The sequence below is a fragment of the Alligator sinensis genome, unplaced genomic scaffold, assembly GCF_000455745.1.
Source record: "Alligator sinensis unplaced genomic scaffold, ASM45574v1 scaffold987_1, whole genome shotgun sequence".
NCBI classification, from domain to species: domain Eukaryota; kingdom Metazoa; phylum Chordata; order Crocodylia; family Alligatoridae; genus Alligator; species Alligator sinensis.
This window is the reverse complement of record NW_005842574.1, coordinates 179,469-207,070: the sequence shown is the minus strand read 5'-3', so window position 1 is coordinate 207,070 and position 27,602 is coordinate 179,469. Positions and strand designations below refer to the sequence as shown.

Here is a 27,602-nt window from a genome sequence, read left to right as displayed (position 1 = left end):
GGGGGTGGGGTTGCGCCCGGGGCTTGCACTGGCTCTCCCAGCCCCTCAGCAGGCTCTGTCCTCTCCCGCCAGGTGCCGGACATTGTGAGCGTGATCCACAGCAAGCTGCAGGAGGTGGACGAGGAGCACGTGAGGAAGTCAGTGCAGCAGACGGTCTACATCCTGGCCTCCCAGCACTGCACGGCCGTCGTGTGCAGCCTCCTGGGCAGCTCCCTGCCCTTCGACAGGTACCCGCCTTTGCGGTGCGCGCCCGGGGCCCCCTGCACCTCCGCCTGGCTTTGCCGTAAGCCGTCGCTAATCGTTTGGCTCCTGACCCCGGTAATCGGACCCTGCTGGAATTCCCCTCGCACGCTAGAGGATCAGCACGCCCCCTCGCCCTCAGGCCTGCCCGCGCAGAAACCCGCTAATTGCTCACCGGGCTTAGAGGTGTCGAGGCTGAGCTAGCGGGTCTGGCTCCAGAGAGCTCGGCGCGCCTCCCGTTCTGCTCTGCAGCCTCGGCCACCCACCCAGAGCCAGGTGGCCGGGCCAGGGCCTTCCCTCTCCTGCCATGTCCTGGCCGGGCTGGAAGGAGAAGAGCTGCTGCCCCGGGGCAAAGCCATCTACCCGGGGGAGAGTGCTGCGCTGGCAGGAGGGCAATTCACCCTGGCTGTGGCTGCCTGCAGAGGGGACCTGGAGGCTGTCCCATCCCCGCTTCCCTCAGTCAATCCTACTTCTGCATCCCTGTCCATCTTCCTGAGCCTGCCAGGCTCCTCCGTTGGCCAGCGCTGGGTGATTTCCCCAGCAGCATTTGCTCCCCTGCGATAGCTGCCTGCCACGGGCAGACAGGCCTAGGCATCTCCTGGGTAGCTGCTCCTCGGGCTCTGTCCGGCAGCGAGCGACCCACGGCACGCCATGCTAACTGCCCTCCTCCCGTCTGCACGCAGCCAGGCCCGCGTCATGTGGAAGTCGCTGGCCACGGAGCCCACGCTGACGGCCCAGGTCCTGGAGCTGCTCCTGGAGAAGGTGAATCGGGACGTGCCGTACAAGGAGAACAAGTCCTCCCTGCTGAGCAGCGGCTCGGCGCGCGTCGCCACAGTGCTGCCCCTCGCCGTGAGTGTCGGGGTGCCCTTCCCTGCTGCCCCCCTCCCTTCCCAAATGCTTTCTTCATTTCCCCGGCTCAGGGGTTCGTGCCAGGCGCGGAGGCTGGAAATAACGCATCACTGCGTAATGCCTATTAGAGCTAATCCGCGGACTCGTAAAATGCCTCTCAGGTGTTCATCCTCCAGGGGGATCGCTTTGCACTTTATCCCTCCGGAGGAGAAGGCCGAGCCCGGCTCGGCAGCACTCTAAGCAGGAAAGCAGCTGTGGAAATCTCCCCCCTCTCGGAGCCAAGTGCAGATGGCACCGAATCCGTCACGCTGAAAGCAAACACTTCCCCCTGCCCTTCCCCCTGCACTCCTGCCTATTGTGCTGAGTAATTGCTGCTTTGTCAGCCGCCAGCCCCCCAGCCCGGCCCGGGCCGTCTTCCTGCCTGTAAAACCCGAGCTGCTCCCCTCCCCAGGTACGAAGCCCAAGCCCTGCCTTCCACGGCTTGCAAACCTCCAACTGGATGAGTCTTGCGCTGACGGTGGCTGTGGTCTGGGCCGTGGCGATGGCTTGCTGGCTGTCACGGGCTCGCTCCGGGGGGGGTGTGGAGAGCGCACCGCCCTCCTGGCGAGGATAGTATTAACCGGGTTATTTACTGACGGGCATTAGTGCGGAGTGGAAGATCCTCCTGCTAATCCTCTTCTCTCCCTCAGGCCACATGTGCGCTGTATGAGATCATGTCTGCTCTGGAGTCTGGGGCAGCGGTGCTCGGGCTCTACCCACAGTTGTTTGTGACTCTCCTGTTGCGAGTCAGCTGCACCGTGGGTGTCCAGCTCCCCAAGAACCTGCAGTGCAAGGAGAGGAAGAGCGCCAGCCACGGCCCCGTGCCCAGGCCCCTGGACCCTTGCAGGTAACGAGCCGGGGGCGCCAGGCTGCAGAGGCAGGAAGGCAGCCCCTGCCTCAGCCATGTGGAACCAATTTGTTTGCATAAACATAATAGCACATGCTGCATTTGTGCAATCTGATGGTTGGATAATAACCCACGGCCCATAACACATTAGGTATGAAGGCCTGACCTCTGCCGCGTGCTTAGACCCCGGGCTGCCACGGAGCAGAGCCTCGAGAACAGGGGACGTTAAATGGGCTGCTCCTGCAGCCACGATGGCTTGCGCTGGCGTGCCCGTGCACTGCTGCGCTGAGCTACTGCCCGCCCCTGCTGGCGTCTCCCGTCGCGCGTTTCCTTCAGGTACAAGCGTTGTCTCACTCTTGTCGCTCCCAAATAAAACGGGTGCTTGCTTCTCACCCATGTGCAAAGGAAGGTTCCCCAGTGTCCCCCTCCCTCTTCTCCCCTTGCAAAGCAAAGGCCCCGCTGCCTGCACCCGTCTGCAGAGACCGGGCGATGCGGTCTCCTCGTGCAAGGTGCATGTGGCTGTGCCTTGGCCCAGCGGCACTTCCACGCTGCGCTCTCAGGTGAAAGCCACGCAGCCTCCACAGCTGGTCTGCAGGCTGGGAAGCTGGGCAAGTCCCCGGGGCTCTTGCCTATCACTGGAGCTGTCCTCCAAGCGCTGTGCCTCCCAGGTAGCCTTCTGTCAGTCTCCTGGCCCGCACACGCAGGGCTCCGCTGATCCACAGCCCCTGCGCCCTTCCTGGGCCTCTACCAAAGAGCCAGCCTTCTTCAGGGCCTGGCGCCTCTTTAGGCAGCCTCCTGCTCTCCCAGGCACCAGGCTGCTCTCGGTGCCTCAAGCCCAGGGTCCCAGCCAGCCTGCGGCACTGTCGTGGGGAGATGGGCACGGGCCGAGGAGTCTGTTACCATCTTGACCATGAACAAACGTCATTATCTGCTGGTCAGAGGTGACCCGTCGGCATCCTGGGAAGGCCCCACCCCAGCTTTGATGTTGGGCTGCGATACCTGGTGTCAGGTATTTCTTTGTCGACTCTGATGCAGCTGCTCGCAAGAGCATCTCCGTGGCAGCCGGCAGGAGTCCTGCTGGGCAGGCCGCTTGCTAGGGCTACTGGTCGGCTGCACTGGTGCTCGGCCTTTTGGTCCTGCAGGCCAGAGGAGTAGATCAGGGCCCCGCACTGCTGCTGGATCAGGCCCTGCACCTGACCTTGTGCATGGGGCCATGCTGTTTGGCTCACGGGGCTCTCCAAAGCTCTGGAAATTTGGCAGCAGCTACTGCTACCACTGCTCCCCTGCCTCCAAAATACAGGAGCCACAGGGAAGCCTGGGGAGTAGGGAGCAGGCTGGATGCGGCCCCTGCACGGGTGTTGAGCATCCTGGTCTATGGGCTTTAGGCGAAGTGGGAAGACAAGTTGGGACAGAGAGAGCAGGATGCAGTGGCGTGGTCCCGTGGGGTTTGTCTGAACGCGGGAGCCCTTCTAGAATAACATGAAACGAGGGAGGCAGCGCAGCTCCCCCAGCACCTCCATGGGCAGCAGCCCCTGGCATTTGCTTGGCTCATGTAGTCGTAGAGTCACAGGCAACAAGGGCTGGCAGGGACCTCAGGAGTCATCTAGTCCAACCCCCTGCTCCAAGCAGGACCAGCCCCAACTACATCATCCCAGACACGGCTTTGTCCAGCTGGGTCTTAAACATCTCCAAGGATGGAGAGTCTCCCCTCTCTCTAGGTAACCTGGTCCAGTGCTTTACTACCTTCCTAGTGAGAGGTTTTCCTAATAGCCAACCTCAGCTTCCCTTTCTGCAACTGGAGCCCATTGCTCCTTGTCCTGCCATCTGCCCCCACTGAGAGCAGTCCAGCTCCATCCTTTTTGCAGCCCCCCCTTCGTTCTACCCCTTCCTGTTTCTTCTTGTTATAAATACTGACGTGGCTTGTGCAGGGTTGTGACTGGCACGAGGGTCCTGTGGCATCTCAGGAGAGTTCAACAGCTTCTGGTTGTTTCCCCTCCACCGCAGGGTTTCTGTCTCTTGGCCGTGGCCCTTCCCTCCTGAAGGCTTCCACACTGCTGCAAGGGGGTCCTCGGGACCTGAGGGCAAGATGGACCCGCGGCTCCTCTGACTCGCCCGCTGTCATGGGCTGAGCACAGCCCAGGACCGGGTAAAAATGAAGAACGTGGTCTCGAAGAGCTCCATGCTGGTGGCCCCGGTGATCCTTGCAGCTGGTGCGTGGTGCTTCGTTCACAGGTCAGGCCACTGCCCCTGGGCCCGAGTTTCGTGAGCAGCAACCCAGGCCTTGCAAGAGACTCCTCAGCCAGCACCAGGAGGCCTCGGCACCCCGTTGGCCGAGGGCGCCTCGCTCCGTGTCTGCTCCACGCTACGCACAACTGCTGCTTCGGGGGAAAGCGGAGCCAAGACAGGCGCAGGCCTCCGTTCGGACCCTGCGGGGGACTGTGCTGGCATCCTGCGTGCACTGGAGGAAGCGCGGGACATCTTTGTTTGGGCAGGACTGCGATCCGGTGCCCGGTCCCAACCTGCACATGGACTAGAGAAGTCCCAAAACCCAGATCAGAGCACCACTCGGGACCTGCCAGTCTTCCCTGAGACTCCAGGGGCCAGAGAAGGGCTGCGTTGTCGTCATCGTTGGCAATCCCTCAGTGCGAGGATAGTCTCTACCACGGCTCACTGATGGTCTGGAGGTGACTGAAGAGTCCAGTCCTCGAGCCACGGATCCATCCACAGAAGCTGCAGGTCTTTCCTCGGGGGGAGCAGGCTGCAGGCTGGGCTTTCTCTCCATTTCCTTCCTCCGCTCTCTTCTCTGCTTCGAGGGCAGACGAGTTTAATTTCGCGCTGTGATGTTTGGAGGGCGGGGGACCCCCAAACCTGCTGCCTAGGAAGCTCGTAGCTGGCGTGCAGGGGAGGCTGTGGGGTGCCAGAGGTGAGAGTCCCTGTGGCAGGTGCTCCCCTGGGTGAGGGGGGTGCTGTGCCCCAAGGCCTTGCTTCCTCCTCCCCGGGGGTCACTTGGGCTTTGCATTTTTTCGTGGCCCCGTTTGCCTTGCAAGGAGGGTCTGCGAGGGCACGGCCACAGCTGGTCCAGGAGTCGCTCACCAGCGGCACCAGGGTGTCTTCACTGAGGTGCTGCCACCTTGAAGCAGGGGAACGGTTTGGGCGCTGAGCAGCACTGGTGGCGCTGAGCCCTGCTCCTCCAAGCTGCTGCCATTTCTGCGGGTGACTTCAGTGCAGACGTGACTAATGGAAACGGGCCGTTATGCTGGAGCAGCGCGGCTCGGATTAGGGTTTTATTTAGACCACATGTTAAAGCAGGACAGCTTGGTTAACGAAGTCCAGCTCGCCTCGGGGCAGTGGCTGCCTCCCCGGATGCCCCGGGGCCAGCGCTGTCCGAGGGTCCCGGCACGGTGGCACTTGCTGTGCTCCCCGGTACCCGGTGTGCAGCGCCCTCGTGGCCTGCCCCACTCACTCCCTCCTCCGCTTCCTTTGGCTTCGGCCTGGCGCGGCCAGGACTGCCTGTTCTCAGCTCTCGTCTCCTTAACGACTTCTGGAAAAGGCGCTCGGCGAGATCTCGGCCAGACCCCAGACCACCACAACGTGAGGAATACTTGGAGCCGTGTGGTTGCCTCCCAGAGAGCGAGAGGCCGGAGCCAGAAGCTACACGTCTCCCTCCAAAAATATCTGGGCTTTCCGAAGCGCTCTGGGGCCAGGCACCGAGCTGGGCGTGATGGCCGCCGGCCTGGCTGTGGTCAGCGGTGTTGGGGTTGCAAGAGGAGCAGAAACGATGCTTCTTCCCTGGTGCCTCGCACTAACGGTCCAGGCCCCGACCCTCTAACCTTGCCTCAGGACAGAGAGGGCAGGCGAGGAGCTCCTGGCGTCCCCTGCAAGCTACCACGCAGTCATCGCCGACGGGACTCCCCGCCCCATCTTGTGGGAGCTGGTTGCTCCCTGACGAGCTGCTGGGACTGCGGTTCCTTTTGCAGGAGCGCCCTGGACCTCATTGCCCCGCAGGCCCTCGCTGCAGGAGCGCTGCCTTGCTTTGTCCTCCAAAGCACGTGTGCCCCAGAGCTGAGCTGGGCAGGAGCCTTTGGGAGGCTGCTTCTCTGCTCCGAGCGCCTGCAGCGGGGCGCCTTGTCTTGATGGTCCGCCCTCCCCGCCCCTGTCCCCGTGCCCTTCTCTGTACTGTTTTGAGTTCATTTCTATCCTTTGAGGTGTGGGGACCAAAACTGCCTTCAGGGGCCCTAGCAAGCATTGCATTTGTGGCACTAATCATGTGGCAGGGTGTAAGCTCATCAGCACAGCCCTGATTCCCCAGCTGTTTGTACCACTGGCAGCTGGGGATGGGGCAGTTTCTGGCACCCCTGCACACATGCACCCCATGGCCTGAGCAGTTGGGGTTGTCCCTTCGTGAGCACGGGGGGAGCCTATCGCCTGATAGGCTTCCTGCGTACCGGCAAGTTAAAGCGGTGCCGCAGGAAGCACGGTATCGGGTCAGTGCAGCAGGGGTGAAAGGTACTTGCTCTTGGGAGAGTCGAGCAGGTCACTTGTGGCTCTTGCTCCCGGGACTCGGTCTTGTTCTTCCTAGTTACCTGCCCAAGAAGCTGAAAGGCGGCTTCACACGGAGACCCTCAGACATGGCTGCAATCGGGGAAGCCTTATTCCAGGCTTGTGCAGAGCACTTCCGCTCTCCAAAACAGCCACTTGCAGCTGCAGGTGTTTCCACCGAGCAGCGATTATCGTTGGAGCGCTGGTAGCGGCCGTAAATCACGAGTAGCCCCGGGCTCGCGCTTTGGGAGCGTGACGCTCTGCCCACCAACGGCAGAGCTGTCGTGGCCGGTTGCTCTGTATCCCAGGCCCTGGGGTTTGATTCTGCTTTTGCTTCGCTGGGCGCGGGTGAGCAGGTAAACTGGCTGCGCGCCAGCAAAACCGCTGCCGATTGGCGGGGGGAACGGGGGATAGCTCACGTCCAAGGTGCAGAAAAAATGCCGAGATGTGAAATTCCAGGCTTGTCCCAGGAGCAGGTTACAATATCAAAGTAATTTCCTGCGAGTGTTTCGATTTCTAAGCCTCCATGATCTTTAAATGCCAAAGAGAGGTGGTAAAGGTGAATATGATAGCTTGGCAGGAAAAGGCCTTGGAAGACACGGGCTTTTGTTGGAAAGGCAGGAAGTGTCTATGGGACACGTTCATTCACAAGGTTTGTTTTTTCCACCGATGCCTTCAGCCATCTGTCTTGGGGCTGCTGCCTCGGTCCGTGCCGCGGACGGCTGGAACGGGGCGTTTCTGGAGCGCAGGCTTCTAACCCGCTCGTAGCCGGGCCTCCGCTGTGGGCTGCGTGCACGTGCTCAGCACCGTCCCGTCTCCCTGGCTAATGCTGCTGGGGCCCGGTGCTGGGGCACTTTGCTCAAAGGGATCGAGCAGGGCACGAGCCGGAGGGCTCGTCGACTCTGCAGGCTCCAGCCTGGTGGATGGAGAGTGGCCTGTTCGTGGGAAAGCCAGCTTTGGGCCTGCTCTCCTTGCCAAGCAAAGGCTGCTAATCCCTGTGGGGCTGCTGTTTGCGTCGGGGACTCGCAGCTTTCTGGGATGGGGCAGAAACGTGCCAGCATCTTGCACTTGCTTAATGCAGTCCGTGCGGTTTCTGACTGTTGCCCGGCCGGCCCAAGTGGCTTCCTGCAGAGCCTCCTGCGAGTGTTTAATTCCCAACGGCTTTGCAGGAGCTCTGTGCGTGGCCGTGGAAGGTGGTGCTATAGCAGGGCTTTGGGCTGGGGTAGCTGTGAGCAGTGCCAGCGGCACGTGCGCTCCTCATCCTGCCCGGGTTGGTAGCGTGTCCCGTGGCAGCACTGAGGGGCAGAGGGTTTCTGCTACTGGGCCAGAAGGCCAAAAGAAAGGCAGCCCTGTTATTCCCGGTGTCCTTCCCATGGGGCGTCAGACACCTGAAATGACCTGGGAAACCGGCTTCTGAGCCAGCCGGACTCGCGGCCCTGCAGCTGCTGCTGGATGCTGGGTCCGTGATTTGAGAAACCAGGCTGGACTGACTCAGCCCTCACTTGTACATCATTTTCCCCACCTTGTTCTGTAGGAAACGCACCATAACTCGGCATAGTCCTGAACGTGGTGTCACTTAGTACAGAATCACAGACAGCGAGGGCTCAAAGGGACCTCAGGAGCTCACATCTAGTCCAACCCCTGCTCCAAGCAGGACCAGCCCCAACTACATCATCCCAGCCACGGCTTCATCAACCCAGGTCTTCAAAACCTCCATGGATGGAGACTCCACCACCTCTCTAGGAAGCCTGCCCAGTGCTTCACCACCCCCATCATGAGAGTTTTTCCTCATATCCAACCTCAACTTCCCTTGCTGCAGCTTGAGCCCATTGCTCCTTGTCCTGTCATCTGCCCCCACTGAGACCAGCCCAGCTCCACCCTCCTTGCACCCGCCTGCAGGGAGGTGAAGGCTGCTGTTCAACCCCCCCTTGGTCTGCTCTTCTGCAGACTAAATGAGCTCAGTTCCCTCAGCCTCTCCTCACCAGTCCTGTCCCCCAGCCCCACAACCATTTCCGCTGGACTTTCTCCAACGTGTCCACGTCCTTTCTGTAGTGGGGGCCCACAGCTGGACACAGGATTCCAGATGTGGCCTCCCCAGTGCTGAATGGAGGGGAAGGATCACGTCCCTGCATCTGCTGGCAACGCTCCTACCGATGCAGCCCAGGATGCCGGTCGCCTTGTTGGCACCAAGGGCTCACTGCTGGCTCCTGTCCAGCTGCTTGTCCCCTGCAACCCCCAGAACAGTGGTTATAAAGCTCTAGTGGAAACTTTGCATGCCGTGGCCAAAAGTGTTGGTAGCAGGAAGGTCATCGAGGCTTTGGGCTGTAGAGCAGAGCAGCTGTGGTGTGCCGCAAGAAGTGCGTCGTGGTCTGTCTGCACTGGACTGCAGGCTGCCTCGCCTCAGCTTTTGCGTTGTTGCCCCAGCGGCTGGCGTGTCAGGTCCTGCTCTGCAGACCTCCTCCCTTGGGGAGAGGGCTCTGGGGCCAGGTGCTGCCCGTCACTGCAGGCAGAGCTGGTGATGATGCGAGACCCTGGGTTTTCCAGCTCGAGTGACACGCACAAGGCAGGAGTTGTCGCCTGTCCATGAGGTCCTCTTAGTGCTATGGGCAACATCCTGAACCAGCAGGCTTGCCTGTAGTGCCCCCAGGCCCTGTAATTAGCTGATGCTTGCAAGGGAAGTGGGGCTACGAGCTGTACCCAGTCCCTGCCGTAGCAGCTGGACAATCGGGTCTTGGAGCGGCTCGGCTTCCTTCAGCGTCGCCCCCTCCGCAAACCCTGCACGTGCCGAGCAAATCGGGGTTCTTGATGCTTCCTGTTGATGCCTGGGGGTGCTGGGGTGAAGGTGGACGTCTGCTTCGGGAAGACAAGGGCATCTCTTAACGGAGGCGAGTTGGAGTGAGTGACCCCCTTCCTGCCACCCATGCGTGGCTCTTCTCTCCCGGCCTCTCAACGCAATTCCCTCCGGCTGAGAGCATCTACCCAGCACCGAGCCGTCCTCTGAATCGTCAGTCTAACCTCGCCTGAGGCAAGTCAGCCACTGCTCCAGCGCTGCGCTCTTCCCTTGAAGGTAATCGCGGGCGCGGGCGTGGGCTCCCTTCCTATCTAGGAAGAGACGTCTCGCCCAGCCTTGGCCATTAGCTCTTCGTGGCACTTTGCAGCACGCAGCGGCTTTCCTGCTCACACGGCTGCTGACCCTGCTCCAAGGAAGGTAACCAGATAAAAGGGTGCAAATTAAACGCAGGAGAAAACGGCTGGAAAAAAAACTTTGGCGGTTGCCTGTATCCACTTATTTTCCATGCATATGATGGATCAGTATTTATTTTCCATAGCGAGCCTGGACTCTGGACAGTGCTGGAGAACAGATTATATGCTGTTCATGAAGGAGAGCCAGGATCTCCCGGGTTTTTGGGGTTTTTTTGCAGTTACAACTTTGTAGAACATGGCTGTAAAGGCACCGGCCACGGACGAACACCAAAGCACGTTCGCTCTGGTCACCCCCGCTAATCCCATACCTCTCGGGCCTCCAAGCGCTGATCCTCTTCCGTCGCTGCTTAATCCCAGCTGCAGAGCCCGCGAAAATAGCCCGCATTAAAGGGCCCGTGCTCGGAGATGCTCTTTCGAAGCGCCTGCTTTATGCGTGTGGTCAGTGCAGTCCTCGGCCTTTGTGTACAAGCCTGAGATCCGTCCGTGACTAATGCTGGTGGTGTTCTGACAGGATAATGTATGCTTCCCATATGGCGCTCTGTGCTCGCAGCAAAATAATCCCTGCCTATAAAATAGTAATGCAAAAAAACCCTCCCTAAAGCAGTTCTGGACTTCTTTACTTTTCAGTCCATTGTCTTGGATCAGTTTAACGGCACATGTCACCGTGTAAATGGAAGTAGCAGTGAGTTATGGACTTGTCTCACTCCAGCTAAAGCCCTCCCATAACTCATTCAGTCCTCAAGTACCCTAACGCCTCTGAATAACCCCCTAGTCCACTGGTCCCCTCAGAGAGTCTCCAATTGACTGGTGAGACATGCCAAGCTCTGCTCTGGCTGGCGGCTCGGTTTGCTGCAAATGAAACCTGTTTCGGGCCGTCTTCACGAAAGAACGACCAGGAGGTGACTTTTTTCCTCTCTCTTTCCAGCTGTGCTGTGGAAACCCTGAAAATCATGCTGACCCAGGGGGGCAGTGCAGACGTAACGAACGCCGTGGCCAGCGCGGACGGCTGGGACCTGATGAAATGCCCTGAAAGGCACCACGATGGGGTTGCCCTGCTGGCCAGGTAAGGAGGCAGCGCGCGTGCCCCCGCGGTTCGGAAATGAGGCCAGACCGATTCCTGCAATGGGGCCTGCAGGAGCGGGGCTGCCGGCGCGGGAAGCGGGGCGTCACGCCAAGGCAGAGCAGGAAGGAGAGGCTTCTGGGCCCACGTGATGGAGGATCCCTCTCTGGGTGTCTGGGCCAAGCGCGGCACAAGGGCTGGGGCACAGCAAGGGGCTCACAGACGGACCCAAGGCTGCCCTCCTCGCAGCGCGACATGGCGGGAGGGCCAGGGCGGGAGCTGGAACTCGGTGCCGCCGCAGGAGGCTCGCGAGAGCAGCTCGGGGTGTGAGTTGGCTGGAGGGAGGAGAGCACGGGGTGAAGAAGGGAGGCAAGGGCCACGAGCCTGCTCCGTGCGCACGTCGGATCTCGCAGCAGGACGCGGAGATGAGGGCGTGCAACCTCTGCCAGAGGCGGGGGCCGGGGCGAGGCTTCGCTGTGGGCAGGTGGTGCTGGGGAGGCCTGGCCTCCAGACCGTGGAGGGGAAGAGGGCGGAAGAGGGCTTCAGAGAGGAGCTCTCGCTCTCCCCTTCCGGCCCGAACTTGAGCCTCTAACACCCTGTGCCGTGATTGAGGGACCGGGCAGCTCTGAACCTGGTCCCAGCAGCAATGGGGAAGGCCGTGTTCATGGCAGACTCGTATCCAGCCATCCCCACACGTGGGCTCAGGCCTCCTTTCCACAGGGCAAGCCAGGGGAGAGGCGTCCCGCTGGACCCTGGCCCTTGCTCAGCGTGCAGGCTGCTTGCACGGGGCGAGCATTCGCACTCCAGGCGCAGGCTCCAGCACCGTCGCAGAGCCCGCGCCCTCCGAGCGCTCGGACCTGTGCTCTCTCCAGTGCGGGGGGAGCCCTCCCGGGCCGCGGCTGTGGGAATTGGGCAGGGAGCAGGAGCCTTCCAGTCCCTTGCCCGGTTGAGGCTGTGGGCGCGGGGCCAGTCGGCTTGCAACCAGGGGAGCTGCCCCACCTGGAAAGCCCTCGCCTGAGGCAAGGTGGGGCAGTTGCCCTCTGGCAGACGGGGGCAGCTCCGGGCCCATGCCCGCAGCATCGCCTCCGTTCACAGCCTGCGGTCTAGCCCAGGGCGATAACGCCCGTCTGACTCCAAGGCGGTCGGTCTTGCATGCTGCTTAACAGCCTCGTGTTTCCACTTCTAGCGCCATGGCCAAGCACGCCGGCCCCAGGCTCCCTCTGATCGTGAAGAACCTCCTCCCGGTGCTCAACAGCGTCTACGACATCCAGCGCATCACCACCACGGCCTTCTTCGCAGAGGTAGGCGCCACGCGGGGGCTGGCGGCACGCGGGAGGGCAGGGCACGGCTGCTGGGGTTGGCGCCATTGTCCGGAGACGAGGTCCGGCCGCCTCTCCGGCCCCCCCGCCCCTGCGTTAAAGGGACTGGCATGGAAGAGCCGAGGGGCGTCCAACTCTGAGCGCATCGCCGCGCGAGCCAGAACTCAATCCTCCTTACGTACCACCTTAAAGAATGAAGTGACTCAAGTCCTTTCCCCTCGCCGGGCAGCACCGGGGCCAGCAGACTGTAACCCTATCTCCCCGCGCATACCACCTTAAAACCCCGGGCTGCTCCAGTCGCTTCTGTTACATAAAGCAGCGCGCCCTGCCAACAACGCAGAACTGTATCCCTGCTTATAAACCACCCTTTAAATTCTCAGCTGCTGAAGCAGCCCGGGATTAGGGCCCTGTTTTTATTTTGTGTTTGGCTGCGGGAGGCGGACGGCCGGGGGCTGGAGCCCGGCCCAGAATCTGCTTCAGTTCTGGCGTGCGGTTGGCTCTCCGCATCCTTGAAGGGTTTAAAATAGCAGCTTTGCCTCACCGTGGAGCTGGAGGGGAAGGAAGCAGATGCCTGTGTCTCCCTCTCCCTGAAAGCTGATGAGGTGAGAGCTGCAGTCCCTTCGCTTGCGGCCGTGCCAGCGCCTGGGATGACAAAATGGAAGTGAAGGAGGAAAGGAGTGTCCTGGGCTTGGCAGCCGGAGCTTGCAGTATGGGGACGTGGACGACGGGCACTTCCAGCTGCCTGGGCGGCCACGCGCAGCCCCCTCCCCACCCCAGGTCTCTTCCTCCTCTCTCCTGAGGAAGTGCTCAGGCATGGGCCTCTCTTGTCCTGGACCCCGCAGTACGAGGGGAAGGGGCTCCACGGCTCGGGGCCGCTGCCTGAGTGTCACTAACTCCATCCTGGGAGCAGGAGCTATCCTTGGTGGCTGCCACGCTCCGGTATCTCACCACTCCTCTCCCGGGGCCTTCACCGCACCTGCCTGAGGCACGAGGGGTCTCGCGTGCCCTCTGGACGGCGAGGGGCAGGGGCCGATTCCAAGCCTGGAGCAGCTGGCCTGACCCGCACCAGTCTCATGGGGAGGGGAGCAGATCCTGAAGCCAGTGGCCTGGCACCATAGTGCGTCCAAAGGCTTCCTGAGCCATCTGAAGCTGCTGGGCTCCCCGAGTGTGCAGCTGGGTGCCGAGAGGCATGTGCCCAGGACATCCTTGCACTCCCGCAGGGTCTGAGATTGCCCGGCGAGCAAAGCGCTTTGGGCCAGGCACGCGGGAGCCAGGAGCGATGCATCTCGCCCCGAGCTCTGCTTCCGCCGGTCAGGCACCATCGCTGGCATGTGCTTGCGTAACCTGGCGGACAGGCGGTGATTTGCACTTGGCCCGAAGGGCTGGGAACGCGCTGGACCAGGGACAAGGAGCTCCTGCAACAGGCCATTAGAGCGTAAGACAGGCAGGGGCCTTCTGGTCGGATCCAGGCCCGGCAGGCCGCTCCGGTCCCGCTCAGGCACGCGTCGAGCTGCCGCAGATGTGAGCACAGCTGCTCCTCGCAGCCCTGCCGTCAAGCCGGGGCCTTTGATCGGCAGCCCCGGGCCCGAGCTGCCTGCAGCCCTCCTTCGGCAAGCACGCCTCGAACCCACCTCCCCGGGCTTGTCTGTGCTGACAGCGCTTGACAGCAGCTCCTGGCCAGGAACGTCTCCCTGTGCCTCGTCAGCTCTGCCTCCCTCTCCCGGCCTGCGAAGCAGCAGGCTGTACGGGAAGGATGTGCGGGGAGTTGAGACTGCAGCTGCTGCTTCGTCTCCCTCCAGCCCTGGATCTCTGAATAGCTCCCTAAAGCCAGGGGGCCAGTAGGATGATGTGCCCTCCCACCCCTACGCCCACAGCACGGGCCAGTGCTACCTGCACCCAGCCTGCATCTTCTCAGGCTAAAACAGCTGGACCATCCTTTGCTCAGGGTTGACCATCTGTTTTCTGTTCCTGTAAGAAGGGGGAGGCTTTTCTGCAAGCACCGCTGTGGTGGCCGGTCATCCCAGGAGCGCAGATCTACGCTGGAGACCTGGTCCAGCTGCGCGGCCTGGCAGCTGGCCTTTGCCTCTCCAGGAAGGGAGGATTTCTTAGGGGGACGGATCGATCTCTTGCTGGACCAGCCGCGTACTTGGGATAAAGTGACGGCAGCTTTCGAATGCCAGGCGTTCTTGGTCAGGTCCCAGCGCAGAGTGGAGGGGCAGAGAGAAATCTCTGGGATATCAGGCATGCAATTAGCATAAGAAAAGAAGCTGATTACTGGGAGATCAGGGCCTGTGAAAGGGAGGGGAGTGTTTGTTCCCACGTTCAGGCTTTGCAGGTGTTAGGTAGGTTTCCCGAGGAGCAGGGGCTGCTCTGGGAGAAACGCGCTCTTAATGGTCAGGCATGCATCTCCATCCCTTTATCTTTTTTTTCCCTATGAGTTTTTGTGGGGATAGTTGCTGTTTACTCCCAGCGCGTAGGTGCCGTGAAATCAAAACTCATGGGAGAAGTGATATCTTTTATTAAACCAACTAGGTATTTGCAAACAAACGGCTTTATTTATTTGCAAGCTTTCGGGCACAGTCGCCCTTCGTCAGGCCTGGGAGAGAGCAGAGATTGTGCGAGTTCTCCTAGGTAGAAATGCTGAGTGCGCTGGAGCAGATGCACCGCGTTTGCTATCCGGCGCATCACAAAGGCATGTGTAGGAAGCAGGGACTCTTGCTGGGGGTGTTGGTAGCGGTGGCAGCGGAGATGCGCTTGACACGTCAAGCGTTTCTTAAGGCTCAGGCTGAGTCCTTCTTGATGCCTGTTGGGCACTGGAGAATTTGCTTCTGGTGATGGCAGAACAGGGAGCGACCGTCTCAAGTTGCAGCAAGGGAAGTTGAGAAAATCCTTCCCAATATCTAACCTCACTAGGAGGGTAGGAAAGCACTGGGACAGGTTACCCAGAGAGGCAGTGGACTCTCCGTCCTTGGAGGTGTTTAAGACCCGGCTGGACAAAGCCTTGGCTGGGACGATGTAGTTGGGGCTGGTCCTGCTTGGAGCAGGAGGTCGGACTAGATGTCCCTTCCAGCCCTGGTTGTCTGTGATCCTGTGAGCTGGGCACGGTTGGAGGCTGTTTGAGAGCCAGGAGCGGAGGGGCCGGACTGTTTCTCTCGAGGTCTGATCTTTGTGGCGCGCAGGCTGCAGCTGCTTGGCAGTTCTTCGGATCGGCTCCGGCGCGGGGTGGTCGGTGAGCACCAGCCCCGAGCAGGGACCTGACAAACAGCGGCTTGCAGGTGAGAGCTTGTCTAACTATCCCAGCTGCGTAGCTGGTCCAATAAAAGACATCCCTGCCTCCCGCAGTTCCTGGCCCATCACAGCTACAATATTGTATCCCTCCAGCTGGTCTAATAAAAGAGATCCCGTCTACCGAAAGAGATCCTCCAGGAAGGCATTGAGGCTGCCTCCGACTACACGGCCTCAGCACCTCCCTCCCAGCATCCTGGAGCACCGTGCCTGGAGGAGGAGCCGAGCCGGGCCGGCAGGGCGGCAGCCTCCCAGCCGGGCAGACGGGTCCGAAGGCCCAGAGCTCCAGGGCCTGGCCCAGTTCGGGCCGGGGAAGAAGCTTCTGGCAGGGATGAGAGCCGACCGCCACAGGCTTGGTGCAGACCCGTTTCCCCAGCTGGAAGGGAGAGAGTGACCCAGGATCTTTTCTTGCCGCCTTGTCTCGGCTGGGAGGGGACCCGACGGGGGAGCTGCAAGACCAGGCGGTGTTTCTGTTCACACCCCACCTGCCGGACCTTGGTCCGTTAGCTACCGCCGTGGTCCTCGCCCGTGCCGAGGCCTACGGGCCTTACTCCTGCAGGGCTTGGGGGGTGCTTGGCTGGCCTTGCTGCAAGCCCTGGTGTTGGAGCCATGACTCGGGGGTGCCCCGTGGCAGACCTTGCTGCCCTGCAGCGGCCGGGAGAATTTGGCCCCAGCCTCTCAGCTGCGCGCTGGCTCCAAAACTCCCGCTCGGTTCTCACAAGCGTCTGAGCCATTTCCCGCTGCTGCGGGCAGGTGCCTGGAGTGAAGGCAAGGTGGGAAGTATCTGGGGAACTGGCCGGGCCACGGAGCGCACGGCTCCAGGGCAGGGGGAGGTCGGGTGTTGGGGTCTGTGCCACGTCACAGTGGGCACGACCCAGATCCAGGCCCCCGCGGCGTCGCCGCGCCACCCTGTTCACGCCGCGCTTCTCCTCTGCCTTCCAGCTCCTCAGCAGCAACGTGGTGAACGACCTGGTGCTGCTGGAGTCCATGATGGACAACATGACGGGCCGGCAGAAGGACCCCTGCACGACCGTGCGCATGCTGGCGCTCCGCGGGCTGGGCAACATCGCCTCCGGGTCGCCAGAGAAGGTGGGTGCCGCCCGTGGGGGGGCCAGCCCCGGTCCGCAGCCACCCGCGGTTCTCGGGGCGCATCGTTCCCAGAGGCAGGTGCCAGCGCTCGGCCCCGAAGTCTGGCTGGTCACTGGCCCGTCTGTCTCGCTGGGGAGAGTTAAGGCAGCCCCGGGCTATGGCCAGAGGCTCGGGCAGGCACTGCCGGGTTGAGCGGGGCCGCCTCTGAAGCCCAGGCTCTTGGCACAGGCTCGTGGCAGCCTCCTGCACGCACCGGTTCACTGAGCCCCCCATCCTGAGCCGAGTCGGGCACCAGGCGACGGGGGCTGGCTGTGGGGAGGCCGGTGGGTCGCAGTCGGGCTAAGTCGCTGCAGTTGTTCCAGTCTCTGCTGCGTCTGCTCGCTAATTAGCCATTGAAGGCCCAGCACACTCGTCTGCCCCTTCTTAGGGATGGGAGCGCGCCCGGCCAAGCCCTGTGGTTCCTCCTCGGCCCCTTGGCATGGCCCAGCACCCGGGGGCATGGCGGGTTCCTCCCAGCCCCTGCAGGAGGGCGGCCTGGGCTCCCAGCCGTCCCCGGGAGGGTCTCGGGGCACCTCCGAGACCTGGGAAGTGGCTTCCCTCCTGCGGGCCCGGCCCTGGCACCTCCGGCGCAGGCGCCTCGTGCTGCCGGGTCTGCCGTGGCCCCGAGCCGCCTGCGCTAACCCCTCTGGCTCCTGTACCTGCTGCCTAATCTTCCCCAGCTCATGGACTTGGCAAGCGCTCCGCTCCTGCGCTCGGGCCTCTGCCAAGCCCCGGGAAGAGGTCGTGGACAGTTCAGCCCTAAGGCAGACAATAAGCTACTGTGATCTGCCACTAAAATAGAAAGAGCTGCTAAAAATACCGCGCTGCTGGCGGAGCCGCGTCAGAGCCGTCGGCTCCTGCTCCTCGTCCTGGGGGAGCAGGGCAGAGCGCTCCCGGGGGCAGCCTGAACGGGCTTCTCGTCCATCCGCTGCCACCTGCACCCGCGCCCGTGTCTGTGCCCGTGCCCATGCCCGTGCCTGCCTCTGCAGCAGGGCACCCCACTAACATCCCGGGACCAGAACGGCTGCACTCGCGCCCCGGAGACGGAGCAGGCCCCTGTACAGTGGGGTAACAAGCCGCTTCAGGCCCCAGGCTGCTTGCACCATCGCGGTTTGTGGGCACTGATGTGGCCTGGTGGAAGGGAGATGTTTCGGGTCTCTAGAGATGCCCTTTCCCTTGGCTTGCCTTCGCAGTGCCCTGCCCTCTCCCACACCTGCTACCGAGAGGCTGCAGGGCAGCGATTCTCCGCGTGGGTGCTGAGCACCGCGGGGCGCGTAGAGCTCCTTTCTGCGGGGATGCGCTGCGGTGTTGGCACCACTGGGTTTGCAGACATGATTTGCAAGACGGGCCCCGAGGCACCGGGCATCCGTGGCGTGCAAGCGTTCTCACCTGCTGAGTTTAGCAGAGTGGTTTGCAACCGGCTCTGTTTTTCCGTTGTCAAAAACTAGCAAAAGCGGCACTTTCTGAGGGGGCTGGAGTCTGCCGAAGCTGAGAACTGCTGCTTGAAGGAGCGGGAGGACTGCAACCCAGCATCCTATCCTGGATCTTGCCCGGACCATTAGGGAAGAGCCGGCGGAGGTGGTGGGAACCTTGCGAGCCAGCAGTTGCGATACGATTGAAGTTGCGATCCTGAGGTGGTGAAAGCACAAGGTTTGCACAACTAAGATGCTAGGTTTGCAAAGGAGGCAGATTTAAACCGGCTCAAGGAGCTAGTAGGCACGGGGATAGGTTGAAGGACTAAGGCGCCCAGGAGGGCTGGGAGCCTCTGAGGGGCACAGGATTGGAAGCTCGACAAGAAAGTGGACAACTCGACAACGGACGCACACGAAGAATGGCAAGAGGCCAGCGTGGCTGCGGAAGGAGCTTCGAGGATGTCTCAAGCGCAAGAGGAGAAAGCAGGCGGGCACGGAGGGACGGGCAGGCCACCAGGAATAGCAGGAGCCTGCAGAAGGCAAAGATGAAGAGCAAACTGCGCCAGGCCAAGGAGGCCAAGGACAGCACGACGAGGATCCACAAGGATGCTGGCCAGAAAAGAGAGGCCAAGGAGCTGGGGGTCTGCCGTTAACGGGCCGGGGGAAGTCTTAGCAGATGTGGAGAAGGCAGAGCTGCTCGACACTTACTCTGCTTCAGTCTTCACTGATAAACCCGAGCTGCCCAGGCACCTCTGAAGGATTATTTGGATCGGGGGGGGCGAGAACAAGCGAGAGGGTTGGAGCATTTGACGGGCGCGAGTGAATTCCAGTGGACAAGGCCGGGCGAGCGTCCTGGCAGGGTCCCGAGGGACCGGCACAGATCTCGGGGCCCTTGGCAATGATCTTCATGGCGCTGGGGGGCGGGCCAGGTACCAGAGGGCCGGAGGAGGGCTGGCGTCGCGCCCGCTACGAGAGGCACGAAGGACCTGGGGACTATGACGGGGTCATCTCCGTGCAGCGCCGGCGCAGATCTCAGGGAGGCCGTTTGCAGGCGCTGGGAGGAGGAAGGCCTGGTCCCGAGCAGCCGGCAGGGTTTGACGGAAAACGAATCGTATCCAACAAACCCGACCTCCTTCCCTGACAAGCCCTGCTTGGCGGGTATCGAGCGTCCGGGCTGCGGCGCGGCTTCGACCAGGTCCCCCACAGCCGTCCCGGGAGCAGGTTGGAGAAATGCGGGCTGGACAGAGCTGCGGTGCGGCGGGTGGACAGCTGGCTCAACAGCCACAAGCAAAGGGCAGCGATTAACGGGTGCACGCTGGGATGGCAGGAGGTTTCGAGTGGGGTCCCACAGGGTCTGTCCTGGGCCCGGCGCTGCAGCGTGCTTGTTAACGATTTGGATGCTGGCGTAGAAAGCTTCTCGAACAAGTTTGCAGACAACACAGAATTGGGAAGGACTGTGAACACGTCGGAGGACGGCAGCACAATTTGGAAGACTCTTGACAGGTTGGAAAGCCGGGCTGGAGCTCAGGGGACAAGACGGGACAGCTCGGTCCTGACACATGCCAGCTGCTGCAGCTCGAGGAGAATCGTCAAAAATACAGATACGAAATGGGGGGCACCTGGCTGGACCGCCGCTCCGGGGAGAAGACCTGGGGGTCTTGGCAGACACGGACTTGACTATGAGTCCGTGGCATGATGCGGCCGCACAAAAGGCAGGAGTGGTTTTGGGCTGCATCAATGGCAGCACGAGGTGCAAGACATGGGAGGCGACGGTGCCTCTGCTCGGCACGGGTTAGACCGCGTGGTTTTGGGCTCCATATTTGAAATGCTGTGAAAGGAGGGAAGGTCCAAAGGCAGCGACAGAGGTGCTCAAGGGCTGGCAAAGCAAGTCCTCTGGGGAGAGGATGAAGCACCTGGGTGTGTTCAGCTTCTAGAAAAGGTGCTTAAGAGGGGACACAGCCGTGGTCTGCAGACACCCGAGGGGCTGCCGGCGAAGAGGGGAAGCGCCTTGTCTCCTTCTGCAGAGCGGAGGATGCGGCGCCACGGCTGGAAGTTGCAGCAAAGTGCGTTTAGACTGGAGGTACGGAAACACTTCCTCACTGGGGCTAGCGGGGCAGTGGGGCAGGCACCAGGAGAGCGCACAGCTTCCCGTGCTCGAGCAGAGGCTGGCCGGGCGCTGGCCAGGGGGGATCTGGGCGCAGCGATGCCCGTGCTCTGCTATGGGGATGTCCAAGGCTTTTGGGTTGTGCTGGTCGCCCCCTTCCCCTGTTCTATCTCCGTGTGTTGCCGGGTTTTTAACCTCCCCCCGAGCGCTGGGTGCTGCAGCGCAGGCTGGGGCTGGGCTGGGCCAATGCTCCTGCTGGCACCCACCCTGCAGGGTCTTGCCCCCGCGCTGCACTGGGGCAGGAAGGGGTTTCCCCCCCACTCAGACTGGTGCGCACTGGTGGGGGTTTCCCCTTCTCCTGCAGCGGGGGCACGGCCTGGGCCGGGGGTCTCTGCAGCGCCCACGACCCCCCGGCAGCAGCAGGAGGTTGGCGGCCGCGGCCCCCCTGCATCCCAGGGGCAGGGCGGGGGCGATGCCTGGGGCTGTGCCGTGCAGCTCTGAGGTGGCACACGGGGTTTGGACGGGGCTGATCCTGCCTCAGGCAGGGCTGGGACTGGATGCGACCCCGCAACAGCCGGCCGGACTTCTGTGACCGATCCTTTAAAAGCCGCGCGCTGGAAAACCAGAGCCTTGCAACGGCAGGTGCCGTGCCCACGCTGCGTGCGGCCCCTTCGTGTCTTGCAGCGGCGGGGCTGTCGCCTGCTCCCCTCGACGCGGGGCAGGGCTGTCGCCTGCTCTCCGCAGCACCGGCTTCTGCCTGGGCTGAGGGAGGGGCTGGTGGGGCACCTGGCCGGTACCCCACGTTCGCTGGTTCCTCGGGGCCCGATGGAGCCATTCGAACCCCTGGACCCCGGCCTCTTGTGAGCGCACCCTGCGGCCCGCCCGGCGCCCCCGCCCCGAGCCCTGTTCTCCAGAGTGTCCGGCCTCCCGGGCCAGGAGCACCGGTGCTTCCCTCGGTGAGCTCCGGCCCCAGGGGCTGGGGGGTCGGTGGCTCGTGGATGCGTCTGGGGCCTCGTTCCCAGCTCTGGGTTCGTGCAGCCGCCTGCGCTGGATTAGCAAGCCTGTCGGTCCAGATTTCCTCCCCCTGAAAGCGTTGGCGCAGCAATCGAGATGCTTCGCAGATTGGGCTTCTTTGGGCCTCGCTGGAAGGAGCTTTCTCCAGCTCTTGAATCGTTCTGGCTGTTCCCCGTCGACGACTCCGTGGTCTGCCAGCCAGCTCTTCGCCCCCCTCCCCAGAATATGTTCCTCATTAAGCAAGCACCTCTGTCGGACTCGTGCAGTCTTGACGGGGCCTGGTTTCCATAAAGCAGGGCGGGCACGCCTCTGCGTGCTGCTGAACGCGGCTTTGGCCTGTCTGCTACGCTGCCCAGCACGGATGTCATCCCGACGGGATCCCAGCTCTCGGGGCCGCCCCAATGCCCTCTTTGCACGTGGAGATGACACTCGCGCTCTTCGGGGCCTGCCCTGCCCTGCCATCCTGGGGTCCATTCGATGGACATCAGAGTGCCCGCGGCCACCTCGGCCAGCACCGTCGGTCTCCAGCCTGTGGGCTTTGTCAGAGGCCAATTCCTGGTAGACCTGGCTTGTCCCCTCGTGACTCCTGGATGTACTCGGTTGTGCGGCACGTCGCCCTGCTCCTTTCCGAATGCAGAACCAGTGTTGACTGCACAGTCCTGCCATTCGGCATCAGTAACGGCAGCTCTGTGTTGCCCCGTCCAGTCGTGGGCTACGTCCTTGCGAGGGGTTTTCCTGCCCGTCACCTTTCCATTGCTTCTCCTTCCAGCTGTGGGTCTTTCCCTGGCATCCTTGGCAGACACACGATCGTAGACAATGAGGTGGGAAGAGACCTCAGGAGGTCACATCTAGTCCGACCCCCTGCTCCAAGCAGGACCAGCCCCAACTACATCATCCCAGCCAAGGCTTTGTCTACCCGGGTCTTACAAACCTCCAAGGGTGGAGAGTCCACTAGCTCTCTGGGGAGCCTGGCCCAGTGCTTCATCACCCTCCTCGTGATACAGTTTTTCCTAATATCCAACCTCAACTTCCCTTCCTGCAGCTTGAGCCCATTGCTCCTTGTCCTGTCATCTGCCCCCACTGAGACCAGCCCAGCTCCATCCTCTTTGCAGCCCCCCTGCAGGGAGGTGAAGGCTGCTATTCAATCCCCCTCCGTCTTCTCTTCTCCAAACTAAATCAGCCCAGGTCCCTCAACCTCTCCTCACCAGTCCTGTCCCCAGCCCCACAACCATTTCCTTTCCCCTCCGCTGGACTCTTTCCAATGTGTCCACATCCTTTCTGTAGTGGGGCCCACAGCTGGACACAGGACTCCAGATGTGGCCTCCCCAGTGCCGAATAGAGGGGAGGAATCACTGCCCTCCATCTGCTGGCAGTGCTCCTCCCAACGCAGCCCAGGGTGCCGTTGTCCTTCCTGGCACCGAGGGCACACTGCTGGCTCCTGTCCAGCTTCTTGTCCCCTGTCCCCCCAGGGCCTTTTCTGCAGAGCTGGTGCCCAGCCCGTCACCCCCGCCTGCACCGGTGCAGGGGATTGCTCCTCCTCAGTGCAGGACTTTGCCCTTGTCCTCGTTGAACCGCATGAGATGTCTTCTGGCTCAATCCTCCAATGTGTCCCCAGGGGTTTATTACACTCATAGACCTGCAGAGCCATGGGGCGGGCAGGGAGCTGTGGGGTCGCATCCAGTCCCAGCCCTTGGAGGTGTTTAAGACTCGGGTGGACAAAGCCTTGGCTGGGATGATGTAGTTGGGCTGGTCCTGTTTGGAGCAGGGGTTGGACTAGATGTGGCCTCCCGAGCTCCCTTCAACCCTCCTTGTCTGTGGTGCTATGACCAAGGGGCCACACGAGCTAATGCAGGTAACAGGACAAGAATCCATAGTCCCGGCTCAGACCGTGCTGATACCGTCCAGTCTGGATGACCGACCTTCCCAGAGCCTCCATCGTGGACCTCAGAGGCTCGTCTTGGCCAGTGGTGCTTCAGAGGTGAAGGCAGACTCGAGTGCGAAACGGTGGAAGAAGTGAAGCATCTTGCGTGCGTTTGAGAGGGCACCGGTCCAGTCCAACAGCAAAGCCCGGGCTTTCCCGTAGGGTCGCCTGCTTACAGAAGGGCCGGCGCTGGCTGGCACCCACGTCCAGCCTGTCCGCGCTCCTGGAAGCGGGCGAGCACGCCCCGGTTATTGCAGTCCGTGCCATCCGGCCCAGTGACGGCGCGGTCTGTGTTGGTGCAGGGTACCGCAGCTGGCATCTGGGCCCAGAGCAAGGTGTGATGCCTCGGTGAGGAGTGGGGCAGCCCGGTCCCGTCCGTGAGCGGGGACAGGTGTGTCCCTCGTGGCTGCCCCGATGGTGGTCATTTTGCAGTGACCTTCAGTGCTCTGGCCCTATGACTGGTCTTGGGAGCCGGGGCTGCCGCTGACTCCCGTCTCCCCTCCTCCCCCAGGTGCGGAAGCATGGGGCGCAGCTCCTGGCCTCCATGATCAATGGCATGGACGACAAGGACGACCCGCACAACCTGGTGGCGCTGGAGGCCATGTCCAGCCTGTCCAAGCTCCTGGACCACGTGGAGGAGAGAGACATCCACTCCATGCTCCTCCACATCGCCATCCGCATCCGGCCCTTCTTCGACAACGTGAGCGAGCCATGGGGGGCCGCCCCAGAGCGGGTGAAGGGCTTGGGGGGGCTGCAGATATGCGTGGGGCACGGAGCTGTGAGCCGCAGGCTGCCTCTGCTCCCCGGCAGCTACTTATCGGGGCCCACAAAGCATCCCATAGCAAAGCCCCGGTTGTGGGAGCTAACGCAGGTGGAGGTCGGGGCGGGAGCTAGCGCAGGGGCATGCCCTCCTGTCCGGGGCTGGCCTCTGCTCTGGGCGACCCTGGCGCAAGGGGCGGCCGGGCCGGGCCAGGCCGAGGCACCAGGAACTCGGTCGCTTGGTGGCGGGAGGGCCTGGCCCCACCAGGACACGGGTGCGCCTTCCCTTGGAGCCCCCGGCGGGGCAGTGGGCAGGAGGGGCCAGGCGGGCTGGCGCTGGGCAGCTGCAGCGGTGCAAGCACGCCTCGTGCCCACCACCGGCGACACTGCCCCCCACTCAGGAGAGCCACGAGCTGCGCCAGTCGTCCATCCTCCTGTTCGGGAGCCTGACCAAGTTCAGCGAGGGCAGCTGCGAGGACGTCTTCTTCGAGCAGATCCTCAACGGGCTGGTGACGCTGCTGCTCCACCTCCAGGACCCCCAGCCGGAGGTGGTCAAGGCGAGTGCCCAGGGGCTTGGCCTGGACGCCGGGGCAGGGCAGGGCAGGGCAGGGGCCCGTGGGGCAGCCTGTCCACGGGGAGCTGGGCCTTGCGGGGGTGCGGGATACGCCGCTGCCCGGCGGTGCCTCATGCTCTAACCACTCCGCGCCGGGTCCGTCTCCCCCGCCGCAGGCCTGCAAGTTCGCCCTGCGCATGTGCGGCCCCAGCATGGGCTGCGAGGGGCTCCGCGACATGTTCCGCAACCACCTGCGGGAGGAGCGGGGCCTGCACTACGGCGAGTTCCTCAACCACGTCTGCAAGCACCTGGTGAGCGGGCGCTGCTCAGCCCTCCCGCGCCCGTGCCCGCCACCCAGGGCCACCCTGCAGGTTCCCGTGCCCGGTGGACGGGTGACGGCCCGTTGTGCTGACCCGCGCCCTGGAGGAGCGGCGCCTGCCACGGCTCTTCCTCCAGCGGCTCTGCGGCCAGCTCCGTCCCTTGCTCCCTCTGCACGTGGGCCTGCATCGGGCCCCGGCGCTGTGGGAGGCTGGGCCCTTCCCGCTGCCAGCGAGGGCGCTCGGATGTGCAGCGGTCCCACGGGGCTGGGCCCCCTCGCCATCGTGCTGCTTCTGGCCGTGCTGATCACGGGGTTCCCCTGACGCCGGCGGGTGCGCGGGGCAGCGGGCCTGGCGCTAGCCCTCGTGGCATTGCGCACGTGGGCTCCGGGGGAGCCCTGCCACCCCAGCGCTCTGCCCAGCTCACCCCCCGCTCTCCGCCCTAGATGCAAACCTACCCCGAGATGCTGCCTCGCCTCATTTCCACCAACCTCTTCTACTTCAAGAGCATCTGGCCAGACCTCCGCGCGGCTGCGCCCATGTTCATCGGTAAGGCTGCTCCCGGGCCGGCCCCTGCCTGTGTCCTGGATGCGAAAAGTGCCTCGGGGGTGCTGGGCCCCGACTGCCCCTTGCCATGTTGTGGGACTGGCGCCAGGATCCCTCGCTCTGGGGCCTGCAGTGGTGACTGGTTTGGGGCCTCGACAAGCGGGGCCTGGGGGTCAGTCCGCCCCAGCTCTGCGTGCGTGGCCTCATCCGAGCCATTGCAGAGCACGGCCCTCGCCCGCCGCTACCGGCTGCAAACACCCAGAGCACTTTCAAACTGCCCTGGGGGGCAAGGGCACTGTCCCCGTCATGGCCGGCAGGGGCAGGTGTTCATGCGCAGGCGACGGGAGACACGGCCAGGCTGACCCGACCCTCCTCTTGCCTTGCCTCCCCTCCCCTCCCGCTGCAGGTTTCCTCGTGCTGCACGTGGACCCCGAGCACTGCCGGCAGGTGGACCTGGACCTGCTCATTGCCGGTGAGCACCGGCGCGGTGCCCGTGGGGCTCCAGTATCGGCACGGGCGGATCCCTGCCTCTCTCCAGCTGGGTGCTGTGGCCCAACAGCGTGGGAGCTTTAAACGGGGCTCTGAACAAGAGTGGGGGGATCACTGGGTTACCTGCAGGGCCCAAGCCCCCGCCGCTCTTGCTGGCGAGGCGAGTTCCCCTGCGCCCAGCAGTCGGAGCCCGGTGCAAGCTCTCCCGCCCTGGTGCAGTCTCGGGCCCTGGCGCTGAACCTGTGCCTCGGTGGGGCACAGACTGGCCGTCCCGCAGCTCCCGCAGGCCCAGGGGTGACATCCGGGGGTCGTCCGTCCTGGCGGGCGCGGGCAGCGCATGGTGTTCGCTGGCGGTCCCGGCCGCGGCCTGGCGCCCGCTGCGACGAGGGCTGGAGACCGCGCCGCCCTCGGCCTCCTGGGCGCCGTCCCCGGGCATCCGGCCGGGCGCGCACGGCACTCGCCAGGAACGCCAGGCCTGCACGTCACGTGTCTGCCGTTAAAGGGCCCAGCTCGTGCTCGTTAGGGAGGGCTCATAAAGGCGCCGAGTGAGGCTGGTGGCATTTTGGAGCGGAGTTAAGTAATTTTCCTGGATTTTGGGGATTTTTTCCCTGTCACCAGTGACCTCATAGCATAGAGTAATGCATGGAAACTCTCAGCGCCTTCCAAGAGGGAGCTTAAAAAACACTAAAAAAGGAAAAACTATCTTTCCGCTGGCTCCCCGCGCCCGGCCAGAAGAAAGAGGCCTGTCTGTTTGAAACAAGGGAAAGCGAATCCGTGCGCGAGTGAGTAATCGCTGGAGCTGGCCGGCCTGGCCCGGCCTCCCCAGCTTCCCGTAGCGAGTGGATTAGCCGAGCAGGGCCGCGGGGCTGGCGTCGGGCCCCGACTTGCGGCGCTCGGTGGGCTTGGGTGCGAGGCCCCCGGGAGCAGGAAGCTGCGGGTGCGCGAATCGGCACCTCCCGGCGCGGCGGCAGGCGAGCGTGAATGGGCTCCTGGAAAGGTGGCGGTGCCGGGGCCGCTGGAGAGACCCCCTGGCCAGGCTCCTGCGGCCGCGAGCTGCTCCAGTCGCGGTGATGGGGCAGGGCCGCGCTGTCACGCTCCCACGTGGCCGCCTGCGAGGCCTGGCGGCGGGTCCTGCCTTGGCACTGACGCCCTGCGCCGTGGCCCTTCAACGCCCGTCCCCGGGGGCCAGGGGATGGATGCCCCTGGCACGGGTTGTACAGGCCCGATGCTGGCTGGGTGGAGGCCCGGCTGGGCCCCGCTGGCAGGCGCCTCCTGCTCACGCCTCTCTCCTTGCAGCCCTCAACCTGCTGCTGAAGGACCCGGTCCCCGCTGTGCGCATGAAGGTGGCAGAGGCTCTGGGCCGCCTCGTCCGCGTCCTGTGAGGCCTCCCGGCCCCCGCTCCACCAAGCAATACGGTCACGGCCCTGACCCGGAGATGCCGAAGCCGCTCCGTGAGTCACGGCCACGTCTTCCCCGCGCCGGACTCTGCTCCCCCGTCTCCTGCCGCGGCTGTGGGGAGCCCGCGCCCACCCCTCGCACATCACGCTGGATCAGCCTGGCCCCCGTGGGGGTTGACGTCCCTGCCAGAGGCTGGGGTTTACCCTCCACGCTGCCCAGGAAGCTGCCGGGGGCTTCTCTGCAGACACGTTCGCACCCGCACGGTCCCTAGCTCACACGGGCACGCGTCTTGCTCCCGGCGCTGATGGCACCTGCAGGCTCCTGGACATGGAGAGCACCGAGGACCCCTCACCACGGCTCGCGCGCACGCCTCCCCTCCTCCTGGCGCTCTGTGCGGCCGCACTCCTGCCCCCGGTGCCGGCCCGGGGCTGCCCGGGAGCTCTGCTGGGTGCATGTAGCTGCCCCCTCGCACCCAGCACCTGTACATAGACCAGACTGGACTTATTTTTTAAATAAAGTGGTTTTGCTTCTCCCTGGGTTTGGCAGCGTCTCGCTGGGGTCTGCCTGCCGCCTCGCCCC

General features: G+C 63.1%; 1 protein-coding gene across 3 annotated transcripts in view; it reads left to right on the top strand.

Moving 5' to 3' along the window:
- MROH1 (maestro heat like repeat family member 1) overlaps nucleotides 1–27,555 on the top strand; it is a 102,068-nt gene extending 74,513 nt beyond the window's left edge. For 2 of the 3 annotated variants that reach the window (XM_025214233.1, XM_025214232.1), the window contains 12 exons: nucleotides 73–227; nucleotides 924–1,089; nucleotides 1,779–1,975; nucleotides 10,644–10,781; nucleotides 11,965–12,079; nucleotides 16,325–16,471; nucleotides 23,473–23,661; nucleotides 24,122–24,277; nucleotides 24,450–24,584; nucleotides 25,037–25,139; nucleotides 25,543–25,608; nucleotides 26,922–27,555. In XM_025214233.1, the coding sequence (XP_025070018.1) occupies nucleotides 73–227; nucleotides 924–1,089; nucleotides 1,779–1,975; nucleotides 10,644–10,781; nucleotides 11,965–12,079; nucleotides 16,325–16,471; nucleotides 23,473–23,661; nucleotides 24,122–24,277; nucleotides 24,450–24,584; nucleotides 25,037–25,139; nucleotides 25,543–25,608; nucleotides 26,922–27,007 (1,653 nt within the window). In that variant the 3' untranslated portion in view covers nucleotides 27,008–27,555. Of the gene's footprint in view, nucleotides 1–72; nucleotides 228–923; nucleotides 1,090–1,778; nucleotides 1,976–10,643; nucleotides 10,782–11,964; nucleotides 12,080–16,324; nucleotides 16,472–23,472; nucleotides 23,662–24,121; nucleotides 24,278–24,449; nucleotides 24,585–25,036; nucleotides 25,140–25,542; nucleotides 26,892–26,921 lie in introns of those variants that run through there. The other variant, XM_025214231.1, reaches the window with a different exon arrangement.
- The last annotated feature ends 47 nt before the right edge of the window (nucleotides 27,556–27,602 follow it).